At 44.4% G+C, this 25,911-nt stretch overlaps 1 protein-coding gene across 5 annotated transcripts in view; it reads right to left on the bottom strand.

Annotated features, from left to right (window-relative positions):
- The window catches only part of nav3 (neuron navigator 3), a 210,625-nt gene that overhangs the window by 81,472 nt on the left and 103,242 nt on the right, over positions 1-25,911 (bottom strand). For 4 of the 5 annotated variants that reach the window (XM_069156502.1, XM_069156503.1, XM_069156505.1 and 1 more), the window contains exons 7-9: positions 21,519-21,661; positions 14,039-15,149; positions 8,450-8,565 (exon numbers count right to left, since the gene is read on the bottom strand). In XM_069156502.1, the coding sequence (XP_069012603.1) occupies positions 8,450-8,565; positions 14,039-15,149; positions 21,519-21,661 (1,370 nt within the window). Of the gene's footprint in view, positions 1-3,585; positions 5,154-8,449; positions 8,566-14,038; positions 15,150-21,518; positions 21,662-25,911 lie in introns of those variants that run through there. The other variant, XM_069156506.1, reaches the window with a different exon arrangement.

The raw sequence follows: 25,911 nt of genomic DNA, 5'->3' as shown, positions 1-25,911 counted from the left end.
AGAATTTATTAAAGTTATATTGCTATACCTTCTTTGTTATTTGTTATAAATGTTTTACATGCTGTGATTCTTATGGGTGACACAGCAGCTGAGGCCATGTCTCTCTTGTAAAGAAACCTTGTTTAAAAAGAAGGTTAAAGTCACAAAAGCACAGAGCACAGCCACAACTAACCCTCATTGTCATTCAATCCAGTCATCTGTCTTTTTAAAGGCTTTAAAATGCCAATGAATAAACTAAAACATGAAGGGACATCTAGCAAGCAACTACAAAAAGAAAGGGGGAGATGCATAGGTTTTACCCTGCCATCAATAACAAGACTCAACTTTAAGAATTCCAGAAACCGTCCAATATCTATGTTAAAAAAAACATTTTTAAAAATAAGAGTCTAACAAGATTTGACCTCAATTATACTGCACTGTGCTGTGTCGTGACCTGGCAGAGTAAAGAGCAGCCTGGTATAATTGAGGTCATGTTTTGGTTGTGCAGAGCACACAGACTGAAGGTTATCTGAGGTCAATGTGGTTCTTAACCTCTGATCCCTCCATTTTATATTCAGTCTATGGCTGCTAGTTACCAATCAGGGAGGTATCAATACATGAAACTGTGTTCGCAAAAACTTCTGTTCCCTGAATTCATTCCTGTCAAGATGGAGGATTCATGAGACACAAAGATGCTCCGTTTGAATCCCACAACAGTATGCTCGGCTGTTCTTCCGAAGGTTGCATCTACTTTAAAAAGGAAGATCCACCTCGTGAGCTCTTTGGTACCACAAACTCAAAGCATCACCATCAAGAGTTTCTTCCTCCTTTCCTGACATGTTCTCTGCTTTTCAACCCTCCTCCTCCTCCTCCTCCTCTCACCAGATCCAATTACAATACCACTTTAAAGTGACATGAAGAGACGTGGCCCCGGAGTCTCCATCATGAATGGACACTTCATACGGCATTAAGAAGCAGCTCAAGGCGTGTGTGTGCATTTATGTGTTTCCTTTGTGTGTGAGAGCATTTATCTGCCGTATAGCAGCGGAGGTCTCACCTGAGCTGTCGGCGAGCTAAAACTGCATCCCACAGGCAAAACCAACACTATATTAGAGGCTCTCTGCATTAGAAAACTGATATTCATTCCAAAACAAAATTGAGGTATGCAATTCAGCAGCTTAGCTCCCTGTGGTGGATCAGGAGGACAAGCAGGCATGTGTGTGGTTAAATCCCGAGCACCTAATGGCCCACTGCAGTAGCTGCTCCCACACACCTCCGGCTGCCGTTTCCACCTCGGGATCCAAACACTGTGGAGAGGTGAGAAGCCACAACGCATTTGTTTGGATTCAAGCTGATGTCCTGATGTTGGCCGGGTGAGGAGAGGAAGCAGCCAAAACTGAGACTTGGCCAGTGTGTGTGTGTGTGTGTGTGGTCGAAAAGGGCACAGCAGGAGGGAAGGTACACACAGAGATTCTCACACTTAGATACACTTACACATGGGGTGTTGAACAAATGCTGCTTGAAACAGAGTTGACACAACATAATGCAAATGGCTGCCGTTTAGGACTGCCGCATTCACGCACACACACACACACACACACACACACACACACACACACACACACACACACACACACACACACACACACGCACACACTGTGCTGTAGCAGTTGGTGCTCATGTGCCAGTTGACTCTCTCTCCCTCTCTCTTTCAATAATGCATGTGAGCTGGAACTGATGCCACTTGCTCCAGCTGAATATTATTAGGGTGCCATCCCAGTCATCTAATTTTTACACACACACATGCCAACACACAGAGAAACACACATCTAGACAGAACTGTAAACCAGCTACACCCTTGTTGCAGCAGGGCTTTTCAAATCAGCCTAAAAAAGCCTGGCAGTGCCTCTCACAAATGCACACACAGATGGACGAGTCCACGCGCAGTTTCATGGACCTGTTGGTGAATGTGTGTTGCAGCCCATTGAGAGCTTGTTAATATGTATAAGACACAGCCCGGCATCACTCCAAAGCGTGTAATACAGCCGTCAGTCCACTAGAGGATACCGTGTCAGTGTCACGTTTTGCCTCGTCAAAGCGTGAAAAGTACACGCAGGTATGAAGAGGCTCAAAGAAAGAAGTCCAAAGCCGGAGGAGGTTAGGGTTGGTTGGAGAGAACAAACACCGGACGTTCACCGGGAAAACAGGTGTTCACAAAAACAAAACTCAGCATGGATTTGTCAGTATGTTACGTACACAACGTAACATGTTTAATTTACATAAAGTACGTTGAGTGCCTTATCTGACATTACTTACGTAAAATGACCTATTTTCACCGGAATCATGATCTCTTCCTAAACCTAACCACGTGTTTATTGGTGCCTAAACCTAATAAATCGTACTTTTCACGCATCGGTGAGGCAAAACGTGACACTGACAAGTAACGTCTGCTGGACCAACGGGCGTGTGTGACACGCTTTGCCGTAATATCGGGTTGCAACGACAACGGGTCCCCAAGGTTGAAAGCGCAAACTGTCATGATGGCAGTTCAACACTCTGAAGACCAACTCTGACGGGCTGAAAGAGTTCTTTAAATGTGAAAATGGCTTCTCGACCAACTGGACTGGTATCTGACACACCCATATAAATATAGGCATAAACACATGGAGGCGTGCATACATGCAAAAAGGAAAGAAAAGCACCTGTGTGAACACGTAGCTCTGATGAGCCTGCACACGTGAACACAAAGAAAGGTGTAATAATGAGATATTGATCACCTCGGCTGTGTGACTCAGGCTGAGAGGGAGGCGAGTGTAAGAAAAGGTGTTCTTTTTCAGCAGAGGAGGTGTTGATTTTCTATCATCTCTAGCTCAAGGTATTTCGGTTTAATGCTGCATCATGCCTCAACCTGCTGAGAGGAAATCAGCTCAAATCTGCTCAGTGCTGAAGCTCACCCTGCTGTACAGTCGCAAAAATCCTCTCCGTCACAACTGTCCGTCTCATAAACTGAACCCCACCGCTCCCACGTCCCTTTACTCTCACGGGAAGTTAGAGCATATCTTACGGTGGCAAATTTTCCATTACACCTGCACAAATAGGCAGAAGTTAATAGAGCTGCTGCTGAGGTACAGCACGGTACCAGGTCGTCTGCTGAATTCCCAGTGCAGCACCTCCCAGTGCTGAACACACAACAGCGTGGCTCGTTTGCAACGATGACAGTTAATGACAAGGATGTAATCATGTTATCTGTCAACAAATTCAAACTGCTGCTGCTGCTGCTTCGGTAAATCTTGTGTTTGAGGATGCATGAACAACATCTGTGTGTGTGTGTGTGTGTGTGTGTGTGTGTGTGTGTGTGTGTGTGTGTGTGTGTGTGTGCATGTACTTTTAGAGACTCTTCTCACAAATTCCGTCTAAATAATGTCTTAAAACGCTAATAGTGTCACATTTCCCCTTCAAAACTTAACATCATCATGTATATTTTTCTTCCAATTCCAAGTCATGATAATCCTCTCATGTTGGCCGAGTGCAAATAACAAATTCTATGAGTAATATTTAAAATATGCATGTTCATATCCTGAGTCATTTCACCGAGTGTTAACTTACGTGGGCGAGGTTGTGTGTGCAGCACCTGCTCCAGGTCGCCCAGCATGGTGAGGATCACCTCCTTATCCAGTTGAGCTGTTCCCTCACGTGGCCCCCCCCCTGAAACCTCCTCCTCTGCCCAGTACCCTCCATCTTTCTCCCTGCCTCCCTGCTTCCCGCCTCCCCTGCTTGCCGCTGCCTCCTCGTCGGAGCGCCCGCTGCTGCCCTCCTCGTCCGTCCCCGCCCCCTCCCTGGACCTCCGCTGCAGCTCGGTCCTCGGGTGGCCGCCGTACGACGCCCGCTGCGGCCGCCCGCCCGCCGCCGTGCATCGCCAGGGCACCGGGATGAGGGAGTGCTCCGACTGGGAGAGCACCTTGGTGAGGGAGAGCGACAGGGATCGAGCTCTGGTGCCCCTCACACCTCCGCCCCTTGTGACCGCCTCCTTCCTGGGGCTTCCCTGCAGACTGCCTCCTGCCCGTTGCGCGGAGGACGAGTACGGCGAGGAGTTCTGGGGTTGGGAGAGACGAGACGGCGGGTCGTCGAGCTCGAAGGAGTAAACCCGCTGCTCGCCATCGCTGAGCAGGGTCAGGTTAGTGAGCGAGCGCTGCTTGATCCGCAGGTTGAGGTTGTCGGGGAGCGGCTGGGGAGGCCGTCGAGCCGGGCTGCCCCCCTGGTACACCGAGAACTCCGCTCCTCTCTTCATCCCCTCCCTTTTTTCCGCCCCCCTGGCTTACCTCTTCACCACCGGTGGCTCAGTGGCTGAAACTACGCGTGCAAGTGGATCTACCTGTGCGCTGCTCTCCGTTTCACATCTTGGCAGCGCTGTCAGTGAGAGAGCAGATGGAGGGAAGGAAGAATCGGAGATCGGAGGAGGCGAAGAGATGGGTCCCCGCGTCCCACGCCTCCGGACTGAGTTCCAGGCTTCGGAGGGCTGGAGGGAGAGCGAGCACGGGGCGAAGAGCGGGGAGAAAACCTCCCTCTCAGGCACGTAGGTGAAATCCAGATCCATCCTGGAGCCAGCCCATACTCATGGTCAGACGCTGAGCCAGACACAAACACTTATTCCTTCCACTCCGTCCCCTGTCCGCATGCTGTCTCTCTGCCTCCTTGGCTCCTTTCTCCTCTTGCTTCACCACAGTGAGGGGCGTGGATGAACGAGTCGCTCCATCTCCCGTGCCTCACGCGTTTCCCTCTCCCTCCTTCGCTCCCTCACACTCTTTATCTTCTCCAACGACAGCCTCTTTTCATTCACTCTTATCTCTCTCCCTTCACTTTTCCGTCACTCCTTTAATTACCGCCTCCCTGCCACACTTCTCCTGCCTCCCAGACGCTTCCTCCTCTCCTCTCCTCGCGGCGCGAGAATGATCGGGCGGTGAAGCCGGGCTCAGAGCTCTCGGTCTGGCTGATCACTCCAGCATGCAGCCTGCAGTACTCTCTCTCTCTCTCTCTCTCTGTCAGCCCCCTCTCTGTTTATCACCCTCTCTTTCTCTTAATCCCTCTCATTCTCTCACTTTCTCTTCACTTCTCACTCGCTCTTTTTTCTCTCTGTCTCTCTCTCTTGGTGTCTGTCCATCCCTCCCAGTTTGACAGTGACTTGTTTGGACAGTGCACCTGTAAGCTCGCAGCCCCCCCCGCTGCACCACTCGACCGCCCCGACTTAATTAAATGCTATCTCCAGGAGCTAAAAACAGCGAGCTCGCGGCTTATCGTGGATCAACAATGAGACCACAGAGCCAACATATTCCCATCAATCACGGCGAGCGTTATTAGCCCCGTCTCTATTAGTCACAGCTGTCTGCCACACATTCTCTAATCCTGGTTACCGATTGGTAGAAGAAAATGGAAGCAGCTACCTCGGAAAACTGTAATCAAGGTGATCCTAATCATGTGTTGACACTGTGAGAGTCTGCAGATACGCGGTTCATCATGAATAAATGTGTGCTATTATAGATACAACAGATCTAAATCAATACTTTGGACCTGATCTACTTTTCATTTCTACAAGTAATTGAACTCAAACATGTGAATTACGATTTTATACAGTGGTGCTCCTTTGATGTCTGAAAAATCCCTATTGACATTGGCGTGTGTAAAATGACTCGGCTTGTCATGTGGTATCTGCGGGATGAATTTCCTGCTCAGACACTCATTCCCGCCCCTCTACGGGGAAACAGTCAGAAGGATGTGAGACGACCATGAAACCTGTGACAACAAAACGTCAAGTGTTTGAAATGGACCCTAAACAAAGAGAACGGTCAGCGCTGCAGTCTAATTTTATCCTGGAAATGACGGGCTTCGGGAAAAACCACGACCGAAGCAAAATGTCTGGAATGTTGCTGCCGACCTGACATCCCCGAAACCTATAATCACGTGCTGTTGTTCGAGCGCGCCGAGATTCGGAGCGTTCCGGCTTCACTTTGAAACGGACATCTCGGTTTTCATTGGGTTCGCTGCCTGTTTGGTTTATCAGCCCAGCTGATCTCCACTGTTTCTATTAATACACTGTAAGAAGGGAGTCTGAGCACCGTTTGGATCAAGAGACACGCTCTGCTAAAATGGAAAACCCAAACCATTTACAAAAATTTTGGAAGGTTCCTCAGCAACAAAACCAAAAGAATCTGCTCCTTAAACAAATCAGAAACATTTCTACCGCAGATACGACTGATGAATTTCAGGCATCAAAAATATCTAAGAAGGTTTCAATAGTTGCGACGGTGAACTCTTCATTTGAAACTGACAAAAGAAACAATGGAACTTGTGGGTGCCAGCGGTTTGTGTTTTGATGGTGTGCTGCCTGGTGGAACTTCTCGTCCAGCTCCTTGCTTGTGGTTAGAAACTCCTTTAAACTGGTCAAATGTCCCTCGATCCTGAACTCTCAGCTGCAGAAGCTCGAGCGCACTGTAATTAAAGGGCGACGATGATGTTTGCGGCCTTCACTCTTTTGAAACGAACACAATTTTAAGCTGTTGTTTTCAGGCTGTATATTTGTGATGACAGTAATAGCTGAAGAGGGTTGGAAACTTAAATCTACCTTCAAGACCAGTAACTTTAACATCAAGACACTTTCTCGGCCCTACCAGGCTTCATGCTGCTCCTCTACACGCCTCTTAATGCTCCATTTATGTGTGTAGCTTCACACTTACCCAGTTAGAGGTACTGCTCAACGTGGATGTGGCTCAGATATCTGAACTCAACCTTTTTGCCTCGCTCAGGTATAAACAGTAAGCTGCTTTAAGTCTAGCTACTAAAAAACCACATAGTTAGCTTTATGAAAAGATCATGATTTGGGTTGAATTAACTAATCAAATATAAGTAATGTTAAGTTATAAATGCTACGTTATGTAAGGAACTTGTGTTTAAAAAAAATCCACATCGCTCTCTCACAGACTCAACCCTGGTCTCCACGGCAACGGTCCTCAGTTTGGTTCTGGTTTCCATTCAAACAGTCCACACTTTAGTGACTTTGACTCTTTATACTTCGTCATATGACCTCCGTCACATGGCCTTCCTTCTTCGACCCTTGTCATGCGTGGGTGGACTTTTCAGGCCGAGGCGAGGCCAAACATGACAACGGTACGGTGTTCTCGTGTGTATTTACAATCCCTGGTCCAAACAGAAAAAGGGCCCTGAGTTCTCGAATTCAAGAATCCAGATACGACAAGTAATACTTCTACTATCCTGTTCACTTGTACTTATGGTCCTGAGTTAGTTAAACAGTGGCTATAAGTCCATTCCCTTTGCTAATGAATGGTAAAAGATACGTCGGCTTAAACATAAACATGAGCAGAGAATCTCAGGTACCGCCCACACACCTATTTCTTCACAAAACATCCAACTCCCCAGCGCATCTCATCAAGTCATCCAGATCAGCTCACATAATCTCTGATTGTTGTCTCCACATATCTTCGCGATCTCGCATCTCAACCAATAAATGACCAGCATTGAGCTCACATTCAAAACTACTTCCCCTTCAACAATACAACATAATATTTTCAACTATGCGTCTGGCATTTTTTTTAAAGCCTATATATTCCACAGCTTCTTTTACAGTATATTTAAAATGCATCTTTTCCCTAATTGAACTGAGAGCATCGTCTTTAACATCAACTATATTACGATGCACTATGTTTTATGGTGACACAAGCATACGAGACACTTTTGCTTAATCCTGGGTCGCCGGTCTAATGTCACTGTAATCATTTCATGTGGTACTTTACAACAACAATCCTCTGCTGAGACTAAAAATGATAAAAGCTGTGTATGAACTGATGAGAATGCGTCATGGTTCCTGGTTCCTGGTGGTGATGCAGCACTGGGACTGTAGCAAACGATGGCAGCCTGCAGGGATGTAAACACGGAGCCACAGATGCTCCCTGTGTCCGGCTGTCAGCGCTGACCTTTTCCCTTCTCTATATGAAACCAGCTCCGAGCAGGGACCCCCCCCCCCCCCCCCCACACACACACACACACACATCAGTGCATCGTGCCAGCCACAGCAGTACAGCCTTCAAAAAGTCTCTAATCCTGCAGCTACTTTTTACCTACACGATATTCCATTAATAGACCCAGCAGCCTCCTCTTTCACAAATATTACAAAGAACAGCTAATCCATAATGTAATACAGAAATTTTAATCTAAGCTAACACAATTTCACATCTCCTAATGAAGTGAAGGAAAAGGCGATTTTCTAAATATTTCCTTTCAGAATTGCAGCAGCATTAAGACCAACAATGAATAAATATAGATCCCAGACAGCAGATGAAGGTTAAATTCCCATACGACCAACATTATAAGAGACCAATTGTACATGTGCACATTAAAACGCCCACGCGGAGAAACGGTCTGTACATGAAGCCCACATCACGTGTGTTTGACCTGCTCTTACCTGATATCTCCTCCAGGCACTGTTTGGCTGTCTTGCTGTAGACCAGCTCTCCCTTGGTGGGGCTGAGGCAGGGGTCGGCTGGGGCCACCATGGTGCAGTCATTTTCTGAGAATGTCCTAAAGGTACAGAGAACAAATACAAACACAGCCGTTACCGAGACAGGCTGAAATATATGCTAAACTCCAGCTCCACTGCAGACAGTTTTTACTGCTGTTGGTAAAAGCCGCTCCGCTGTCGTGTTCATTCGGCCGTTTTAAGCTGTTTTCTAGATGTCACAATGAATGGTGACCCATATCGGTAATCCATAAACTGAAAGCTCACAACAATAATTTCCTTTCCAAAGTGTGGCAGTAGATTGTGCTTCTAATGGAGATTATTTCAGATCGCTTTCGTTAATATTTGTCTTGGTAATTGAATATTTATTTGTAACCTGTCCTAATTTCCCTCCTTTAAGATAAATATAAGTCAGATAACTTTGGTGTTCCAGTTCATAAATAGAAAATTCCATCTCAACTTAAGAGGAACATTTTTTAGCGTGATCATTATTTTTCCAGGAGACAAAAGTTAAAACAGCCCCATTTCGATCTTGTTTACCATGGCACCGAAAACTGCTGCAACATAAAAAAAAAGAAGTATCTCATAAACATTTTATGGTCTGTGGAGTTGCTAAAATGTTAGAGTGCAAACAGTGAGTCAAACAGATACATCTGTTGAAATGTTGAAGGTAAAATAACCAGATTTTATGGTTTAATTTGCTGCAACATCAATAATTCTCCCTCTTTTGCTGGTGTTTCTGTGATGTTCAGCAAGTTACATATTCAACAGATGGACACCTCGAAAGGGAGGAGGGGACGGTCTCGGATGAAATGTTTTCAGAGAGTGCGTGTGCGTGCGGGAGAGTGCATGATGTATGTGTTTGTGTGCATCTGTCTCCTGTCAAGCCTGAGCTGCATCACGCTCTGCTGTTTGTTTGCTGATCTGAAGAAACACGGAAAGAGTCCAATACACTCCATGAGATAATGGTCTTACACACACATACACACTTCAGACAGCACAGACCCATGCGTGCACAAACCAAAAAACAGAACACACAGTGAGAGCTGACACACAAACAAGCCGATGAAATGCACACAAACACACACACGCACACGCACGCACACGCACACACACACACACACACACACACACACGATGAAAAGCATTCAAACTCGCACTTTTAACCAAAAAAATCCTGAAATACTCGGAGGAAAACTCATGTACACACACTGAAACTAAACCACAAGGGGAATAGCATTCATACCTACCATACACACACAATCACACACACACACACACACACACACACACACACACACACACACACACACACACACACACACATCAGGGACCACCACCACCACCTGCAGAGCTGCAGATAAAAATTGGCTTCCAATTGCGACAGCAGCATCAGTCTGTGACTTCAGCTCATGTGAAAAAGCTTTTTCTTCTTCCTGTGAGCTTCCTCCACCTCAGTGGATTCATGAAGACAGAGACAGAGATTTGTTTTACTACCACTGCTGTACAGAAAATATGGATCCAGGATAAGAGACTGGGTATGTGGGGGGGAAGAGTAACTGGTGCAGTAATCAAAAAATTGTATTTAACAAAAAATGATTCTGACACTTTCAAGAGGAAGGTCTGGTGCTGTGATTCAAACGGCAGCAATAAGTCTGTTTACACCCGGTATTAACATGCATCCTGGGTGATCCACTCCTAAATGGACAGCTCCAAGTACACATTTTAAACCACCAAGAGTGCCCTGAGAACGTTTTGAGATCCAATGACATTTGGAGGTGGTCTGGAACGTATGTGCCTGTATTCTTTTGGCATTCCTGGGCTACATTAAAGGACCAAATATTCAACTGAATAAGCAGAAATATCTCGGAAAGTAGGAAACTTTATCTGCAAACTAAACTGGTGGCTATAAAACAGTTGTTTTATTAAACAGGGGGGTAAAAAAAAATGGTCTACCTGATGCTTGTTTTACTGAAAATTCTTCTGGATTTATTTTTATGAGTTTATTTGACATTGTCTGTAATTTCTGACACACCTGCATGCATGCACAGTTCATTTCCCCATCGCAGCAGAGCCTGACCCTCTAAAACACACTGGACTAATGAACTAATCTGAACCCGAGCTAATTGTGACATTTATTAATAAGAAATAACATGTGTCAAACATTTTCGAATTGACGGTGCATTAAAATGTGTGTCGATTTGAACTGATAATTTACTAAAAATCCAAAACACCTTAAGAGCGAATGCAAACACACAAGACAACAAATATACCAATTGGCTTTCCAAAAGGTCTCCCAGAATTACGCACGGAACATTAAGCGCCATTAAACTCCAACTCAGTACAACAAACTACAGTTCATAACTACCTCTACATAACACGTGCCACATCTGAATATGAAGGTATTGCAACAGATACTAACCTGGTACCTGTTCGGGGGTTGCCATAACACAAATAATTTCACTTCTGCCTTCCTCTCGCCTTCTCAGACAGACTACATTTGCGTCCGTGTTTAGCTCCGGTTAGCGCGACAGGAACTAAAGCGCCTGCCTTTCAAAATAAAAGCGTCTAAAATGGAAAAGGGAATAAAGACCGTGCAAAGTCACAAAATATTGAATAGTACAAAATAAAAGAGTAAAATTAACTGTTTAACATGGCTATCTTTATCTAGAGGTAAAAGAAAAATTGGATATTTTACAATGACGTTCCAGAGACGTTCCACAGTTGTGCCATTTTGTTAAATACCTGTTGATTTTCTACTGGCGTTTCTATACGTGTTTATGTGTTTATTTACTTATTTACTCGATGTACATGTTCATTTGCATTTAGATCAGGGAAGTGATTTGATGGTCGCTCAAGACGTTTGCGGAGATGCATTCTAATGTCAGGTATTAACAGACCTACTTTCAGCTGTCCACTTGTGATCAGGTCACCCAGAACACATGTTCATGCCAAGTAGGAGCAGGTTTAATCTACATTTCTGCATATGTTATTTCAACAGATAATCCAAGGAGGAGGATGTCACAGCGATGCCCACATTGTTAGTCTGACAGGTGATCTGTGGCAAATAAGTGCTGAGCAACAAATTTAACTGAGCTTTTATGTATCACTGTGTTTTTTTTTCTATCATTCCTGATGCTGTTTTTAAACTAGTCGGGTCATCTTAGGTTATTGGAGCACGGGAAAACACAGACACTGAGACTGCAAACTCTTTGTACATGTGTGTGAATGTGTGTGTCGGTGGGTGGGCGGGGGGCAAATCAATTCAAAATACTAAGTGCAGCGAAATCTTACAGGCAGAGTGGTGTGTTAAGAGCTTGGCGGAGACAACAGCTCAAAGTGGGTGGAGAAAAAGAAACCACAGAAGACAAGGATGCTTAATTAAGCTAAAAATGATGGTAAATTGCAGCTCAGCGTGAGGCCATCACGCTCGGTATGCATGCAGACAGCTTCGGGTGGGGCCTGCTGGTGAGGAGGAACATTTATAGAGAGAGACCAGGGGGTTGAAAATGGGAGCTTCAGAAATATACCTACAGGGAAATGTGTTGGAACAGAGCAGAAAGGTGGGACGTGAATCTGCACGGTACCTCACACACAAAACCCTATTCATCAACAATGCCTATTAGTTTGAATGCACTATTATCTAGTGTGTAGAGATCAATGTCTACAGGCCACAACAGCATTTACAACAGAGACAAAATCAGTTAATTTCAGTGTAATCACCACAGTCCTTGCATTCCCTCACGGATGTGAAATAAATATGCATGCGTTTCTTTTCGAGGCTAACTTGTTCCCTTGTTCCCTCAAGAACTCTTTATTGAATTAAATGATGTTCAATCCTCAGAGCAAAATGCAAGTACAGAGACAACAAAAGCAAGCTTGTAAAGCTGGTGTGAGCGATTAGTGCTTCCATGTTCCTGGTTTAAAGTTAGCCATTAGCATGACAAGAAAAACAGATCGCCGACTAGTCCTACATTTATTCCCTCACCCACCCTTGAACGAGGTGGAGGAAGTATTCAGATCCTTTACTTGAGTCCTGCATGACAAATTGTACTTAAGTAAAAGTAGTGAAGTATTAGCAGCAAAATGCACTAAAAGTATTCAAGTCCTGGTTTGCTCTCTCTTACTGATGTATTATTATATATGACATCATTAGATTACAACTGAAGCATAATTATTTGGAGCAGCTGCGATGGATGTCGCTTCCTTAACTTCACTCAATACGGCCAAAGTTGGACTCTCTACTTCCAATTACTGGCCAAGATGGCAGCAGGCTGCGAGTGCAAGTCCAAATTTCAAAATGTTCCTTCAGCAACCAGTGGGTGACATCACAGATGGTGCATCCACTTTCATCTGCACTCAGCGTTTTCTCTGTTTACTTTTTGCTCACTGAGTGGGCTGCTTATGGTTTTACAGTTTCGGCTTTGGTTCCCTTCTTCTTGACTGACTAGCTGACTGGTAAAAGTGATGCTGGAAAGAGGCACCACCAGAGCTGACTGTGCACGGCGGAGGAGGTAGTGGGGTGACGGATTAAGTTATGTTTAATAGGATTCCTAACTCCCTTTTCTCACCGAGCACAAAGGCATCCCAGAGACTTCGGTGGCTCCTCTATTATTTTGTTCCCCTCCGGATTTACCCACTGCCTGCACCTCTGATGGCTGTAACGTCAGGGAACCACGCGCCAGCTGCGTGCTTCAAAACAACGCTGGTTGAATGAAGAGCAGGGGAACGAGTTCCTGAGCGTCACCGATGTCTGGATCCTCACATCAAAGATGAGACCCAGACAGTTCAATAATAGGCTTTGGCAAACAGCAGGCAGTGGATGTTAATTTGTTCTGTAATGACTGTGAAGAGATGTGGAGGCGAGAGCGAGATGCACGGTGGGGAGCGCCAGCTGATCGCTGGGAGAACTCCAAGATTTCATGCGGTGTGTGTGAGCGACTGTAAGCATGTGTGTATGAATGTCTGCAGGTGTGACTTTGAGAAAAAAAAAGGTCAAGCAATTGACCACTCTGGGGAAAAATGTGTAGGGGAGAAGTAAATAAACAGCTCAGCTCCTCCAGTTTGTTTCCAGCGGACGGTAATACACACGAAATAGACACGCCGGTCCTCTACAGCAAAACGTGAAACAGCGTTTCAGCCTGTTTAGGCGCGACAGTTGCACTTTTCGAAAGCATGAAACTAACACGGAAATAGATGTCATGTGAAACGTGACGCAGACTGCCATGTGGAGGATGAGGTTTGAATCCAGGACGTGACAATGTTTTTGTTGAGTTTTTTTTATTTGTTGTATTTCCAAACCCCAACCATGTGTTTTAGCTACAAGTTTTATTTTCCTGCAGTGACATGGCTCTCCACATGCAGATGGTTTCATGTTCATCCACAACAGGAAAACGTGTAACTGTCACACTTAGACAGGCCAAAGCGTGGCTATTTCACGCTACCGCGTTGCGCACGCACACACACACACACACACACACACACACACACACACACACACACACACACACACACACACACACACGTATATCTCACCTGTACATGAAGGGGGCCACAGTGGCAGTATTGGGGTGGTTGTGCTGCTGCTGCTGAGGAAGCTGAACGACTCCATTCCCTCCGAGCACTCCTCCACCTCCTGATCCTCCTGCCAGCGTCCCAGTGGACGCGGACAGCGCCGATGTGCTGGTGGACGAGGTCATGCTGGTCCGTTTGCCCTCCGGGCCTCCGATGGAGCGCTGTATGTAGAAGCTCCCGCCTTGCCCTCCTTTCGTCATCTTGGCTCTCTCTCCGTCTCCTCCCCGCATGTTGCCGCTGCTGTTCAAGGCGGTCTGGCTTTGGGTCTGGGACTGACTCTGAGACTTTGCTGACGTCGTTGAGGGAGCTTTCAGGCCTGGCTTTGGGATGCAGGTGGAGGCGCCGCCATCTTTCTTCCCCGACGATGACTTCCCTCCCTTGGGGATGAGGCTGCCGATTTTGGAGTTCTTCTTGGTGGAGTCAGCGAACGCCTCGCGCTCCTCTTTCGGTGGAGAGCTGTCCTTACAAGATTTCCCAGACTTGCTTTTGTCTTCCTTGTCTTTGCTCGAGGACGTGGACCTGCCGGCAGAAGCCTTTGAATATGAAGAGGAGGAGGATGAAGATTTGCTGGCCACAGAGAGGGATGATGCAGGGGTCTTTGTGGGCATTTGTTTGGCCGTGGCAGTGCTACTACCACTGCTGCACACTGACCCTGTTGGCATCAGTCCATCCTCACCGTACTCCGACAGGTCGTCTTCCTCCTGTAGAGCCATCTCCGCCACAGACGGTGACGATCTTGAAGCTGATCGAGGGTTAATTAGGCGGAACTTGTCCAGCATTGACCTCTGAGGAGGTGCAACACCCGACCCTACTTTGGAACCATCGCTTCCGTGTGGCTGGAGGCCGTCTGGAGTCTGGGGGGAAGGCGTGGTGGAGGGTGAGTGCGTAGGGCTCGCCAGCATGGATGAAGTGGCGCTGTGCTTGAGGTTCATGGACTTGCTGCGCCAGGACTTGCCAGCGGTGGGTGAAGGGATGGCAGAGGCCAGCTGCTGCCCACTGAGGCTGGTGGGAACCACCCCACTGATACCGCTCCCGTTCATCCCGCTGGGAACCGGGATGCTTCTCACCGCCTCTGAACGAGGGAAGAAGGGAGATAAAAAAAAAAAGAGAGACAAGGATGATCATCAAAAACGGATGTTTAGTAAATCACAGGTGTTACATTTATCAATCACATCTTCAACTGAAATAAAGAAGTCGATGATTAAATTCACATAGTGGAACAGAATGTCTGTTTATGATACTATATATGGATTTTCTGTGAAAAGTATTCGTTTAAATTATGGCAAACTTCTACAGGCTTCCTGGATTTACTTGACAAGAGAAACTGAATCAGAATACTCCACTGTCTTCTTTTATGGTTTAACACACATTCAGCTCAAAAGTCAAGCAGAAGGAGGAAACTTTCACGCGATTTCATTGCCGTGTAAAGTAACAAAAAAAGAAAAAAGAAAAAAATTATCTGATTCTCAGTTGACAGAATATCAACAGAAAAGATTTTCACTGTTATTATTTCACTTGTGTCTCAGGAGTTTGCTCTCAACCGTGCTGTACCTCCTCGTTCAGACTTCTACCCCCTGATTTACATTTCTTAGCAGCATGTTTGCAGGTGTATCACGGCGCTTACAAGGGACGGGCCGCGATGCTGTAGCCATGACAACAAACGAAATAACAGCAGCAATGTTTATCAAGCAAAGGAAACCATCCGCTGCGGTCGGAGTTTGATCTCTTCTGGACACATTTTCTTTTCAAACTTCATCCGTCTTTGGTGATAAAAGTTTGAGGGGTTATTTTGGATTATCGTAGCAACATTTCCTGAACCGACCTACTTTCATATTTGTGATTTTCTGCCTTTCCTTCCTCCTCTTCCTCCACAAACCAAAATGAACAGCCGGGATTGTATTGCACCAAGTTATGTTATACATTTACATAGTGACTGCAACACATAGGAATTTACTTGCAGCACTTTTTCAGTGAAATTGGCAAATGTAACAGCCAAGCCTCACAGACACAAACGGAGCACGTAAGGATCCATCATGCACGTTAAAAAAAAGCATTTCGCCGCCTGCCTCTGAGCATTGACCTTTACACACACACACACACACACACACACACACACACACACACACACACACACACACACGCACACACACACACGCACACACACACACGCACACACACACACGCCCCACAGGCCATCAGTATGTCTCTCTTCCCTTCCCCTCCCCATCCCCCCTCTCTCTTAAACTCACAGCACCAGGATCCACAACCTGACAGATAAGTATAGTATTTGCTTCAGGCAGGCACAGAGATATAAAACTTCATCTCCCTCCGGATCAGAGTTTGAGTTACTTTCAAACAGAAGGAGATAAGTAGAGGAGAGGAGGAGAAAAAAAAAAGAAGAAGGAAAAAGGCAGAGTTATGATGGGGGCAGGAAATAAAGGGGCGACGGAGTGACAACATGAAGTTATGCGCCATTAGACTGAGTGTCTGTCTGGCTGTCAGTCAGCGCAGTGAGCAGGGTTCAGCTGGCTGTGAGTCACCTCCAGTCTGCAGTTTAAAGCCCCTTTGGGCAGGAGGAAGAGGAGGAGGAGGAGGAGGAGGAGGAAGAGAGGGGGGTGCTTCGCATTCAGCTGTGGTCGGAGCCGAGACACTTTAACCGGCTTACGCTTCTGACACCATCCTCTAAAAGCTTAAAACATGCCTGAAAAAAAACGCCTTGGTGTATCTGTCAGGCAACAACAGAGACTTTCTTTACATACTATTGTTTAAAATGGAACGTGGCAACTGGCTGTAAAATGCCCAATAATATCCAGGCTCTAATTTAAATGGGTTTACACCAACATAAGAAGGATTGTGTGGGTATTATAGCAGCGTTAACAGAAACTACAAGGGTTTCAAAATAATTGAACACGTCTTTTTAATGTTTCTTGGGCAGCAGCGAGTTGTTTAGCCAGTTCAGGAAAAAATAAGTTTAGTTGATTGGCAGTTGCCATTTAGACTAATGTGTTTTGTGCTGAATTTGATTCCTGAATATACCATACAAATGTGTGTTGTTGAATAAATATGACTTGGTAAACAACCTGAAAAACTATTTAGCCAATAAAATGTATTCAAATTAGAGAACTGACTCTAATTAGTTATCTCATTAGTGAGTGAGTGAGTGTGTGTGTGTGTGTGTGTGTGTGTGTGTGTGTGTGTGTGTGTGTGTGTGTGTGTGTGTGTGTGTGTGTGTGTGTGTGTGTGTGTGTGTGTGTGTGTGACGTACTGTAAGTGGTGTTGGAAAGTGGGTGACTGCTGGTATATAAACGCTTGTTTTTACATTTATGCATGCAGATCTTTTGATATGCAAGCATAAGCAGTTGCATATGCGAACACTGTGTGTGAAAGTGTGGCTGTACATTAGCAGAACCTTCTCTTGTCCATTCACTGTTTATGATTATTCAAAAAGACAACAAACTGGCAGCTACCCTGTTTTCCCATCATGAGCTGGCAGGTTAGAAATCTGAGATAAATATTGGTTAGACCCTCATCAGGTGCAAAGTTGGTGCAAAGAAACAACAACCTTATTTATTATTTTTTTTGTATTTCTTTGCGTATTTAGATAATGTGACAATGGCACAAGTGCAGATTAGAAAGCATACATTGTGTGTCGTTTATGTTGCCCCTCATCTTAAGAGATAATGAGGTGGCCCTGAAGATAGTTTATGAAAGCGGTTGAAAGCATTTGTGTGATTCTGTTTCTGTCTGTGTGTGTGTGTCTCTGTTTGTGTCCAGTCAATTAACCCCGTCTTTAGAGATCCCCCCTCCTCCCTCCATCCCGCCCCTAGAGGCTGTGTATGTTCACAGCGCCACCACACTTTTCACCGTGCGGTGACTTGCCGTTGCCGTGGCAACAGACTCTTCCTTTTTTTTTTTTTTTGTCTCAGCAGCCGAGGAATGAAATGTCATTTCTTCTGGGCGGCGGTGGGTGGACCCAGTGCTAACAAATACAAGCAGGCACATGCACGCATGCACACACGCACACACACAACTACATGCCAGATTCCTTACATAAGTGAGCATGCATGTTTGAAATGACACATGCCCGCACGGAGAAACACACGTCTACTGGTCATTTACAAACCCGCTGTTACATGCAACAATTTCTCTTCCACTTATGCAGCTTGAGTATTTGTAATAATCCAGTTGAATCTTTTTCAACTTTAGCTGCTCCCAGCATTACATCACTATCAGACAGATAGTGTTATAAATCACCACCTTGCAAGAGGAAGTCAGCAGCTTCTCCACTTAGCTTTTCATGGCTTTCACAATCGCCACCTCATCCTCATTTTCAACAACAAGCAGACAAATCACCAACAATCCTGTCTTCATACAGATTTTGCTAATAATAAAATAAAATAAACAAGCCTGTTTATGCTTCAGTTTATTTGGCTGAAGTTAATTAGATAGTTGCTTGGCAACAACAATGATGCAATGCTCCTTGTGCCCTTTGAGCTCTTGTTTTCTCTGGTCAGAGCTTCACTGTTTGTGAACAGACAAACAAAACAAGATTCTAATGGGCTCACAACTTCCCCAAGAGGCTGCACGTGTCTATGAATACGAATAATATATAGGAACGTAAAAAAACACGCCTTTCATGTGCCGCCATCTTTACAGAGCAGACCAGCTACAGTATATAATCCTTAATATCTATATTGGGATGTAAATGGGATCTACAAACAAAACCAAAAAAATTACAAAACAAGTAAGATTGAATAAAAAGGTAGTGAAATATGACAGGAGAAAAGGAAACTAAGGAATCAACTCAAGGAGATGTATAAAATGATTTCAGACATTTCCTGTTTCTGTTTGTCTGTTTGTTGTCTCCGCTGCTTGTTTTTGCCCAGCAGGTTCTGGCTGCATGGCTGACATTTCCCACGAATTGATTTTTATTTCAATTTTATTTTAGACCAAAGTACAGCTTCCTCTCCCCTGCAGTGATGCTGCAGCACCTGTTGGCTTATCTCTGCAAACTGCGGGGTTGTCTTCTGGCAGGACTCTGCTGCGCCGTGTGACTGGGCCAGAATGAGACAGATCTGCCCTTTAATATATCCTCATATATCCTCCTATTCTCACAAAACAAGACGAAGTGATCAGGCAGAACCTCTATAATGGTATTGACTGAAAAACTATAATCTAAAATTAAACTAAACTAAATTAAGACTAATACACATGTCAGTTTCTCAGTAACTCCACATCCCTCCGTGCTTTGATTTCACCCACAAACTGTGTGATCACACACTCCCTGTTCACCCCTCCACTCCTCTCCATTCATCATCTTTCACCATGCCTTCCCTCCTTCTCCCGTTGAGGAGTTTGGAGTTCCTGACAGAAATCGCAAGGGTGAGGGCACATGTGAACTTTTAGGATTGAAAGGAAAAGAAAGAAGAATTCATAAAGTGTGTTTGCTAGAGGCATTTCACTGCTGATGCCACACTGCATCTCTCCTCCACTGCACTCACCACCTACTGATCCTCTCTCAGCTCAGTGTGGGTTTTTCTCAGTGACTGTGCAATACTTTAAGATTAAACATATTTTAGACAAAAGCAAAAGCTTTGTGATTGTAATAGCAGGAAGAGTTTTGGCTATTGAGAGTATTTTTTGCATTTATTATGGGTGCAGTAAAGATCGACAAAAAATGTGGGCAAATAGAGCAGGGGAATGACGTGCAGTAAAAGCTGACAATAGCGCCCCCAACAGGTGACCAGGGGTTGCTATGGCACCCATGATAAATGTACTGCCCCCCCCCCTCCAACTGACACGCCTCAGTCCTTCTAATCTCTTTGCAATCTCTTGTTGCATCATTTTATGTCGGGGAATTCAGGTTTTGTGACTCTAATTTAGTTGACAAGCTGTTTTTTGTCCACTAGCATCTCATGTATTCTGACACTCTTGACATGAGTGAACAGCACTATTGCTGGTTTCTATTGAAATTCTGATTCTATTTCTTAGGTGCTTTGCGGTATAGGGGGCTACGCATGTTCTCATAGAACTAGAGTTACATCCAGATTCATGATTTTTAGATACATCTCTGGAATACCATGTTGGTTACTATGCAATTATTCAAATTACTGGAATGATAGTTTAATAAAGTAATAGAGTGTGAAAGTGTTGTGAAACATTAGGTCAGTTTTGCATCCACAGTTCATTATTTTATTCTATAGAATACAGACCTACAATTACACCGTGTAGCCACACGTAGAAGTTAAGGCCACCAAGAAATTTTAGGATTAAAAAAAAAAAAAAATTGGGATATTTGTAAATAATGTAAAATATGATAGAATGGACATAAATTGATTCTTTGGAATTATCTTATAATAAATATGCATGTTTAAGCAGCCCATACCATTGATTTATTGATGAGGATGCATTCATAGTGGAATATGTTAAGATAAATAATCACTATTTGGCTGATCTCATGTGGATATCATAATCTGATGTTCACACGAGATTAGTCAAGGAATCAAGTATGCAAATTAATATACACTACAATATAATGTCTTTACCATTGTATTAACCTGCTTACTCTTAATTTATTCTATGCTGTATAGCTCTTCAAAATGTGCCACCTCAAGATATTCATTGGCAAAATCTCCCTTCCCCCCAAACTGAATATTGTCTGCAGGCTCTGCCAACTGTGCATCAAACCAAGGACTCACTGCTGACAGTATTTGCACCCATGTGGTTTGCACCCTAACCCCTCAGCGGCTGGGTCACCTGCTCTTGATTATTAAAATGACAGAATCATGAGAAAGGTTTTAATTATTATCCCAGTGTGAGCCAATATGTCCCGATAAATCTTCTGAAGGAGCCTTGGGGAAATCTTTAAGCTATTATAGATACAGTGAGTGAGCCAGGAGAAAAAAATAAATCTGTAATCGAAACATTGTGAGTTGATATATTTCCTCCCCACAACAGAGTGGGGCAGTTAAAATAACTATATTTGTGCAATAATCAGTTTTGTGTTAAATAAAATGCCGCACTGTCTCTGTAGGACTCTTCTCTCAAACACATAATCACTCTCATTAGCTTGATCATCCTTGACGGAGCAGCTGGCTGAATCTGCCCCTCTGGTCATCTTTCAAATGGCCGTGGCCATGCTGTGACAATTTTTCACCGCCTCCACTTAATGGTAGCCATTATAACTCACTTGGAATAAAGAGCCGGGGATGATTCAGCAGACTGGTTAAGATTGGTGAAGTGAGGGAAACTGGACTTCCCTGCAGCCCTGGGCTCGTCTGTTTGACTTGTGTCAGTGGTGCCATCAAGTGGCTGCATGGAGAATGTAAAATAGGTGCATCTACCTACAATCAAACTCCACTAAAAAGTCAGCTTCTTTAAGTGTTTTTTTCTCTGTGTGCGAAAGTGTGTGTATTGTGGTCGTGAATAAAACCCTCCTTACCTCGATCGTTGCCACTGGCATACTGAAGAGGCTTGCTCTTGTCGATGCTGTTGAAGCTCTGGCTCCGGCGGTTGAGGTTGGATGAGCCCGGGCTCCTGGAGGCCCCGCTGCCTGCAGCAGGTACTCTGGAGGGTCCTGGTAACCTGCAGGAGTAGAACAGAGGATGTGCATGACAAGACTTTGAAGATAATCCTGTTGATTTCCTTCAGTCAGAGGAATTAGATATCATATGAGCTTGAGCTGAATGAGGATGTCGATTTTGAGAAAAAAAAACATTAGCTCGCCCAACATACATGTGAAAATTTGAGTCTTGTTTTAAAACTTAAATTTGAACCCTGAATGGTGTGGAAACCTGCTGGGAGTGAAAAGAAAGCCAGAAAAGAGCATACAATATACGTTGAGGCTCAGTGCAGACAATAAGAAAGGGAAGGTTTGGCTTGTCATGAAAACTGACCCTGAACTCAATATGTGTCAGTGTGTAAGACGAAGAGAGATCAGGAGAGCTGTATGGGAGGAAGTGTGTGTTCCCTTGTGGGCCGAGGAGGAAGGATTAAAGAAGGAGATGAACTCTGAGTTGAGGTGAGAGTACGAGAGACTATAGCGAGAGTTTGCCTCACAATCATCTGATAGAGATCTGTCAGGGCAAACAATATGACGAAACAACAAGAACAAAAACTATTTTGTATACTCATGCTACAAGCATTCATTTCTTTCACTACTAACACTTCCAGACTCTCCTAACAGGAGATACAGTGTGTGTTTTCAGTCAGTCTCTCACCTCTCTCATACACACTCGTAGACACTTTTGCATAATCTTTTTTCTCTCGACATTCAAAGCTGCCGGTGTCAAATGTTGATTTACCACGCTGCAGCTGGAGGATTTTCACGACTCCCAGAGGAGCGTTAAAAGATTTATCTAATCAAAAACCTGTTGTTACTGTACAATAACTTTACACTGGATTTGTTTATGCACTTTGCCAGATGCTTTCATCCATCTGTTTGTCAGGTTTCCTTCAAAAAAAGAAGAAAAAAAAACCGCTTTGGCAGCCGGTTGAAGGATCACGTCAGGATTTATGACAACTTGGATCTATTTCTACCATGAATCCTATAACTAACTACATATGAGGTGATCTTAATAACTGATTCTGTGCCTAAAATGGGATCATGTTTTCCCTTAATGTTACTTTAGATTGTTCGTTGCATGTTGAAACAAAAAGACAAGAATCAGCAGAAACCCTCTTTAGAAACTTACAGAAGACACTTTAAAACAACAGCAGGCAAGTTAGTGGCAGGTAAAATAGGTAATACTGAAAAGAATGAGGTCACATCACAGGGTTAAATGTGTCTCCATTCTTAGTCTCGTCTTTGTCAATAATCAGAGGAAAAGAGAAAATAGATTTAAACAACTCGGTGTGTCTCTGTCTCCCTGCCTGAAATCTGTCCTGATGTCCCCTTAACAAACATAATCGATTCGCTATGCTGAATATGTCACTGGTGTCTGTATCGCAGATGGAGTCGAGATGTCGGAGGGGAAAGTTTTTTTTTAAATCCCGCAAGTGGTCAAAAAGCCACAGCGGGGGAAAAAAAAAACCATACTCCATATGTTCCATTTTGTCTCTCAGAGGGACAGACTGACATGTAGCATGGACAACAGACATCTAGATTATTAAGAAACGTCTTCCTGCACTGATTTCTGTGCTCTTTTATTCCTTTGGCACGCAGGGGCAGCTATGATGACCTCCTGCAACTCAGTACTTTGTGCTTTAGAGCCGAGTCAGAGCATTTTGATTTTGATTTGTCACACTGATTGTGAGTGTGAGGGGGTATATGAGCATTAGTCAACAACAAAGCACCCCCCACAACTAATCAACCAAATCAATAGCAAAAGTATTTCATCAGGGAACAAAACTTCCTTGGTCTTTCATTTTTCTCTTCAACACTTTAACATGCGGGTCAGTAACGGAGCCAAACGGTTGATATGCCCTGTGGAGCCACATGGATCTGGAACATATTTCACACTGAGGACAAGTCAACATAAACAAGACTGAACAAGAGTTAATAATCCAAACACTAAGAGGTATTTGTTAGAAAAACAAGTCCAATCCTGTAATTATCCTGTAAACAAACGTGTTCCCTTCTGTCTGAAACGCTTTAGACGGAGCCTCTTTTAAACAATCTATAAACTAGCAAATCCCTCTTGTTATGGAAGTCCTAGATTAACCTCATCTGTGAAAAGGAGTAGGTCTCCCTTTTTAAATATTTGTTTTTATTATCATGACTTGATTGTATTTGATTCTGGAAATAGAAAGAGATGTGAACAAAACAATTCTATAAGATGGATGCCTGACTAAAATGGTACTTTGATAGGGACATCCTGAAAGCTTAATGGTTACTGTGCATGCCACAATGTCCATGGCTTGATTCTAGCTGAGGAACCTTCCCTTCCCTTGTTTCCTGTCTACCTCTACAGAGTCTTTTCTAATAAAGGCAAAAACTTGAAATAAAAATAATGATAATAATGCTAAAAAAAAAGGTCAAGTTGAAAAGAAAGGTTCACATGCGAAATGAATTGCCTGAAAAAGTAGCGCTCCCAGTTCATCCTTTAACATCGTTTCAGTAGGACAGCCTTTGATTTGCTGGGGAAGGAAGCGCCACTTACTGATATGAATAAAGTGAATTAGGCTTCGAGCCCCGAGGCTTCCCAAACTAACTAAGAATCTGCTGCATTTTCTGATGCAACAAGAAACACAGAGAGCATCCTGTAAGATTTCAGTACTTCTATTATTGCAGCAGGAGGAAACGAATGGGATCTAAATGCAAAAATAAAAAAAGGAAGTTTATTTGGGTGTCTCCCCCAGAAAAATAGAACAAGGCTCAGCGATTAAGTAACCTGCACAGCAGGAAGTCAGAGCAAAGCTGTCGAACGAGTCAGCCCGTGTGCTGAGCAACGCAGAGACTGTTTCATACAGACAATTGTGCAAAAATTAAATATGCACCAGTGCAAAAAAAACCTGACATGAAGAAGCAGAAAATATGCCAGTCGGTTACTTTGACTTTCTTTGAATTAATAACATCCTATTTCCACATCCAACAACAGCTGCCTGTTCAGAGATGCTGATCCAGGCCTGAGAGCGGCTCTGGTGCTCTGCCTGACTGAACTCGCTGGACGGCAGCCAGAGGTGGTCCTTGGCTCAGAGCGGAGGCTGCTGTTCACTGAGCTGAAACAGATGGACGAGTACAGTAGCAAACACATAATGCAGAGTCAGAGGGAAAGGGGTGGGGGGGTTGTGTGTGTGTGTGTGTGTGTGTGTGTGTGTGTGTGTGTGTGTGTGGAGGGGGGGGGGCATGAGGGGGCAGAGGAATGGCAGGGAGTCCTCTCAATGCTGAACCACCGCAGTGACTCCTGCATTCACAGGCAGATGCATGAATAGGAGTGATTGACAGATAAAGAAATTTGAAGAAAAGTGAATGAAGAGCAAAAGAAACAAGAGATTAGGAGAAAACATGCAGTGTGTGTCTGTGTGTGTGTTTGTGTGTGTCTTTGTGCGAGTGTGGAGGGGGGGGGGGGGATCAGAGGAGGATGACACTGTGGCTGCAAACCCAGACAAGAGAAAATGAGAGATAAACAGTGAGAAATGAGAGAGGAGATTGAGGCAATTGAGATGGAAATCAGAGGTAGTCCCTTTTATCATAAGATTCTTTCATCTTCCAAAGTACATGTTTGATAATGCATCAGCAAAATGAAAACTAGGATGGACGGCTCTGCGACCTGCCGGTGAGGCCCATTAGCCACCGGCTGCACTGACAGAGGAGAGCGCGGTTCAAGTAACCGGGGGCCTCATTTATAAAACATTGCGTGGGATCCATACTAAAAGTATACGTGCGCACAAAAGCAGAACAAATATTCAGATTTATAAAACTGTGCACACGTACAGCTGCACGCGATGTTGCCTTTATAAATCATAATCCACGTGGAAATGTGCGCAGGTAGATCAGCCTTCAACACGCCCACATTCAACCATAAATGGTCAATGCAAAGCTTATTATAAAAGTTGATGCATATACAATTAGCCATGTGGATCAGTGGTTCTTTGGTGAATCGTGTAAACAACGGAGAGGAAACCCCCGGAAATATACATTTTCCGACACAGAACTCGAGGTGTTTGTGGACGAGGTGGTGGATATGAAGCACATATTTTTTTCGGTGGCCAAAAACAAAAGAAAATGCAGCGAGTGGTAACGTGTTGCTGCAGCAGTGACAGAAGTCCCACCGCGATGTCTCCATGACGCTGCGCTCTGTGCGCCTGGGAGCGCAGTGGAAACACGTTTACAGACAACAACTGCATTCAACTATACGTGTACAATATGAGAAAAATACATAAAAAACTGACGC

Source organism: Embiotoca jacksoni, unplaced genomic scaffold (assembly GCF_022577435.1).
Source record: "Embiotoca jacksoni isolate LCO1_2020_lvr unplaced genomic scaffold, fEmbJac1.0.p SCAF_21, whole genome shotgun sequence".
Taxonomy (NCBI): Eukaryota; Metazoa; Chordata; class Actinopteri; family Embiotocidae; genus Embiotoca; species Embiotoca jacksoni.
The sequence above is the reverse complement of the archived record's forward strand: the minus strand, read 5'-3'. Positions and strand labels throughout refer to the sequence as shown.